We start from the raw sequence: 3714 nt of genomic DNA, 5'->3' as shown, positions 1-3714 counted from the left end.
TTTTTTTTTTTTTTTTTTTTTTTTTTGTTGAAAAAAGTTTTCGTCAATTGTACATTACATATATATAAGAAATAAGAAAATATTAATATTATTAACTATATTAATAATTTTCATTGTAATAATAAATATAAATTTTTCTTAATTTTTATTTTGTTAACACATAAAAACATGGATATAATATTCACAAGACTAAAACGACACATACAAATTAATTTATACATGTTTTTATATACACTAAAAATAATACATATATTCCTTGGATCCTTTGTTGTATAAATAGTAATGATACCGATCATAAACTAAAACAACTAAAGTGTTAGTATTTCGCATCCAGTATCTGTTATTAAAATTGTGTGTTCGACTTGAGCTGTCCTAGAATTGTCAGCCGTACAAATTGTCCATCCATCTTCTAGAATTATGGTCTCTGTTGTTCCTTGACTCAAAGCTGGCTCGATAGTAAATGTCATACCTGCTTGCATTCTCGCAGGAAAATTATTTGCTACAAAACAGAAAAAATAAATATCGAAATATTAGTGACGATTTTACATATTTATAGTACATAGCAATTTATTCTGAGATCAAGGGGAATGTTTTATGTAGAAATTATTTTATAAAAACGATTCAGATAATTTCTTATTGATCATCTGCATCGATACATAGTACTGGACGGAGCATTAGCATCGAAATCATCTTAACCTAGAAAAAGAGTTCGATCGATAGGACAATAGTAGAAAGAAAGTTCCGTGCCCAAACATTTATCTTTCTCTTTCTAGGTTCGCAAGACGAAAGATCAAAGATATTTCGCTGCATGCTCCATTCAGTACTATATGTCGATGGTCATTTGTATGTTAACGTGCATTAATGTTAGTAAAATATTTTCATTTGTACCAAAGTGATAAATGTCTGGAGCACCATGAAAATAAGTTCCAATACCATGACCCAAAAATGCGGGTATTACATTCAAATTGTGTTCATTTGCTGTCTTTTCTATCACGTTACCTATAGAAAGAAATAGAAAAATTTTATAGTACTAAACGAAAAATAACATCATACAGATAAGTTCAGATTTTAATGATATACATATTATTACCAATATTACAAAACTGCTCGTTTGGTTTGCATATTTCAATAGCTGACTTTAAGCACAATTCTGTAACTGTTATTAATCGTTTGCCTTCTGAGTCTACTTCACCCACTTGAAACATAGCTGAACAGTCGCCATGATAACCATTAAGATATACCTACTTAAACAAAAAATATTGACTTTTTAAAGAACTTGTAACATTTTATCGAACAGAAAAAAAGATCTCATTTTCTTTTAAAAAATAAAGTTACTCACTGTTATATCAACATTGAGTATATCACCTTCTTGTAAAGGTCTATTGTCTGGAATACCATGGCAAGCGATGTTGTTAACACTTGTACATATAGATTTGGGAAAGCCATGGTAGTTGAGTGGACTGGGATAAGCTCCGTTTCCAATGATCATATCATGAACTTGTTTATCGAGAAAATCAGTTGTAATACCTGGCTAGCATATATTAATTTTGTTTTATATTTAGTTTATTATAATATTTAATGCATAAATGTATATCTGAAAGCTATTGATAATTCCTGAGGATACATTCCAAAAACCAAAAAGAAAAAAAAATATATATATATAAATAGTTACTTTTTTAAAATATTATTTCTTAATTATATATTGATTTTCAACATACATGTAACAATCCTTACACAGATTTTAATTGCTTAGTGAACGGTAAATTTATATGGACAATTCTTTTTATTCGGTTTATGAAACTTGCAACCCCAAGGCTTGTGCATATCTTTCAGATATTATCAGTACTCCAGATTCGTCACATTCATCTTCATCTAAAAATTCGTTTGTGATTTTAAGCTGATAAGCGAGGCAACATGAATCTGGGCTGTTATATAATATGTAGGAAATAATTCACCTCAATTAATGCGCCAGCTTGACGCAGAATATGACTAGCAAGTTTACAACTGTGCCTCATACATTCTATTTGATATTCATCTTTGATCTCAGGTATTGTTGGCCCTTTTTGAGGTATCATAGACTGACTGTAGGATGGCTGGGGTATGTATGCAGGTACAGTAACTTTTTCAGAAACTACCCAAGGTTGGACTATAGCGTACTTTCCAAAAGAATTGTCATTATGGATATCAACAAAACTGTGTGTGCCTCCAAACTAGAATAAATAACATGTTTTTATAAAGTAATTCAGTTGTTGTTTCTCTCAATAAGTATATTGTTTCATACACGATGAGCATGTTGTATCATTTTATTCTTTCTATTCACCGAATATTAAAGGAGAATAAAATAATATATTATAGGTATCATGTGTTAAATGGAATGCATTCGATAGCTGTATTCCAAAATTTACTGTCAGTACTGAAAATCTATAGTGCACTTAACATAAAATATAGATTTTCAGTGTCGGCAGTAAATTTTAGAACAGAACCAATATCTCTTACAACAGTGTTGTTCAGAATTTGTAATTCTAGTTTGTATCAACATTTATGCTTACTGCTCTAGTAAGAATTATAAATCTACAAATCTTGAAAAGTATTGTCTTACATTATCTGATTAAACTAATCATTAGTCTAACCTATAATAATATAATAATAAATATATCTATTTTTAAATTTATAGATAAAAACGCATACCTTTGACATGGTCTTGAGAAAGTTGAAAAGATACATTTTAGAGGCTTGTACCATTTGAACAATGCCCTTAGTCGAACGCATGTTCCGCGATATTTATTTCGGATAGTTCTTATATATCTCCTGGTTAGTTTCCTTCTCTTATAAAAGACAAAGTGCCAGATTGTTATCGAGATCCGTAAATCGAGCTAGAGTCTCCTCGGGGAACAGACAAATTTTTTGTTTCTTTTCCAATAGAAATTAGTTTGATCTTCTCTCAGAGTCAGCTGATTCGTATATATCAGATAATTGTTTACTTTAGCCACGTCAACTCAGAAATCGATGAAATTAGACTCATTCGGCACGTTTTTGTTGGAAACGAATAAATCTGGCTGAGAAAAGCGCGCGTCGCTCTGTACCGCAAACCAAGATATAATCTCGATTTAAGTCAAAATGGTTAAAATTGACTATTCAGGTTAGGAAATCTATCACAGCCACACATCGTAATCAGTGATGTGAGCATGCGCTGCCTTTATCTTTTTCGTAACTCCGTGAAACCGCGCTTCGCATGGAAAGTTATAAATTCATGAACAATTCCATATGAGTTTACTATTTACTTTTCACTTCTTCTTCGCGTGAGAATGGTCTCGACTCTAACCAGAATAAAAAATGCCGTTTATGCGATGAGTAACAAAAAAATAATATGCAGAATACGAAAGTCTAAAAAGAGTAACATAAACTCCAAAAATAATAACACATCCTATCACGTCGGTAGACACATCGAGACTGTTTACTTTTCACACATAGCAAGAATTAAAGCCCATGGTACAAAAACATAAGGCCGTAACACGTAATCAGTAAGTAAGAATTGCTCAATCACGGTAGAGACCGTAAGGCCAGTAGCGAATCCACTCTTTTCTTACTGCTTATTATTAACATAAATATTTGGCTCATACATTATTAAATTTATGATTTTTCATTATATAAATGTTCCATAAATAAATATGCATACTTGTAAAACTATAATATCTTATATATTGTAAAAAAATA

The 3714-nt window shown here is 30.7% G+C and overlaps 1 protein-coding gene across 1 annotated transcript; it reads right to left on the bottom strand.

The window, feature by feature from the left end:
• Positions 1-202: 202 nt before the first annotated feature.
• Positions 203-3499, bottom strand: LOC108752184 (methionine aminopeptidase 1D, mitochondrial). Its single transcript, XM_018492856.1, has 6 exons — positions 2689-3499; positions 1956-2210; positions 1340-1531; positions 1091-1241; positions 889-999; positions 203-499 (listed from the first exon to the last, which is right to left on the bottom strand). The coding sequence occupies exons 1-6, from the start codon at positions 2767-2769 to the stop codon at positions 309-311; spliced, it is 981 nt and encodes a 326-aa protein (XP_018348358.1). The 5' UTR covers positions 2770-3499; the 3' UTR covers positions 203-308.
• Positions 3500-3714: the final 215 nt, after the last annotated feature.

Source organism: Trachymyrmex septentrionalis, unplaced genomic scaffold (assembly GCF_001594115.1).
Source record: "Trachymyrmex septentrionalis isolate Tsep2-gDNA-1 unplaced genomic scaffold, Tsep1.0 scaffold59, whole genome shotgun sequence".
Taxonomy (NCBI): Eukaryota; Metazoa; Arthropoda; class Insecta; order Hymenoptera; family Formicidae; genus Trachymyrmex; species Trachymyrmex septentrionalis.
This window is presented reverse-complemented; position numbering and strand designations above follow the sequence as displayed.

Bases quoted from the DNA above. Each gene is read 5' to 3' on its own strand.
- LOC108752184 (XM_018492856.1), bottom strand. From the start codon at position 2,769: ATGCGTTCGACTAAGGGCATTGTTCAAATGGTACAAGCCTCTAAAATG. The intron at 1,532-1,955 runs GTGAATTATTTC...AATATATGCTAG, and splicing joins AAGCTGGCGCATTAATTGAG to CCAGGTATTACAACTGATTT. The intron at 1,242-1,339 runs GTGAGTAACTTT...TTGTTTAAGTAG, and splicing joins TACTCAATGTTGATATAACA to GTATATCTTAATGGTTATCA.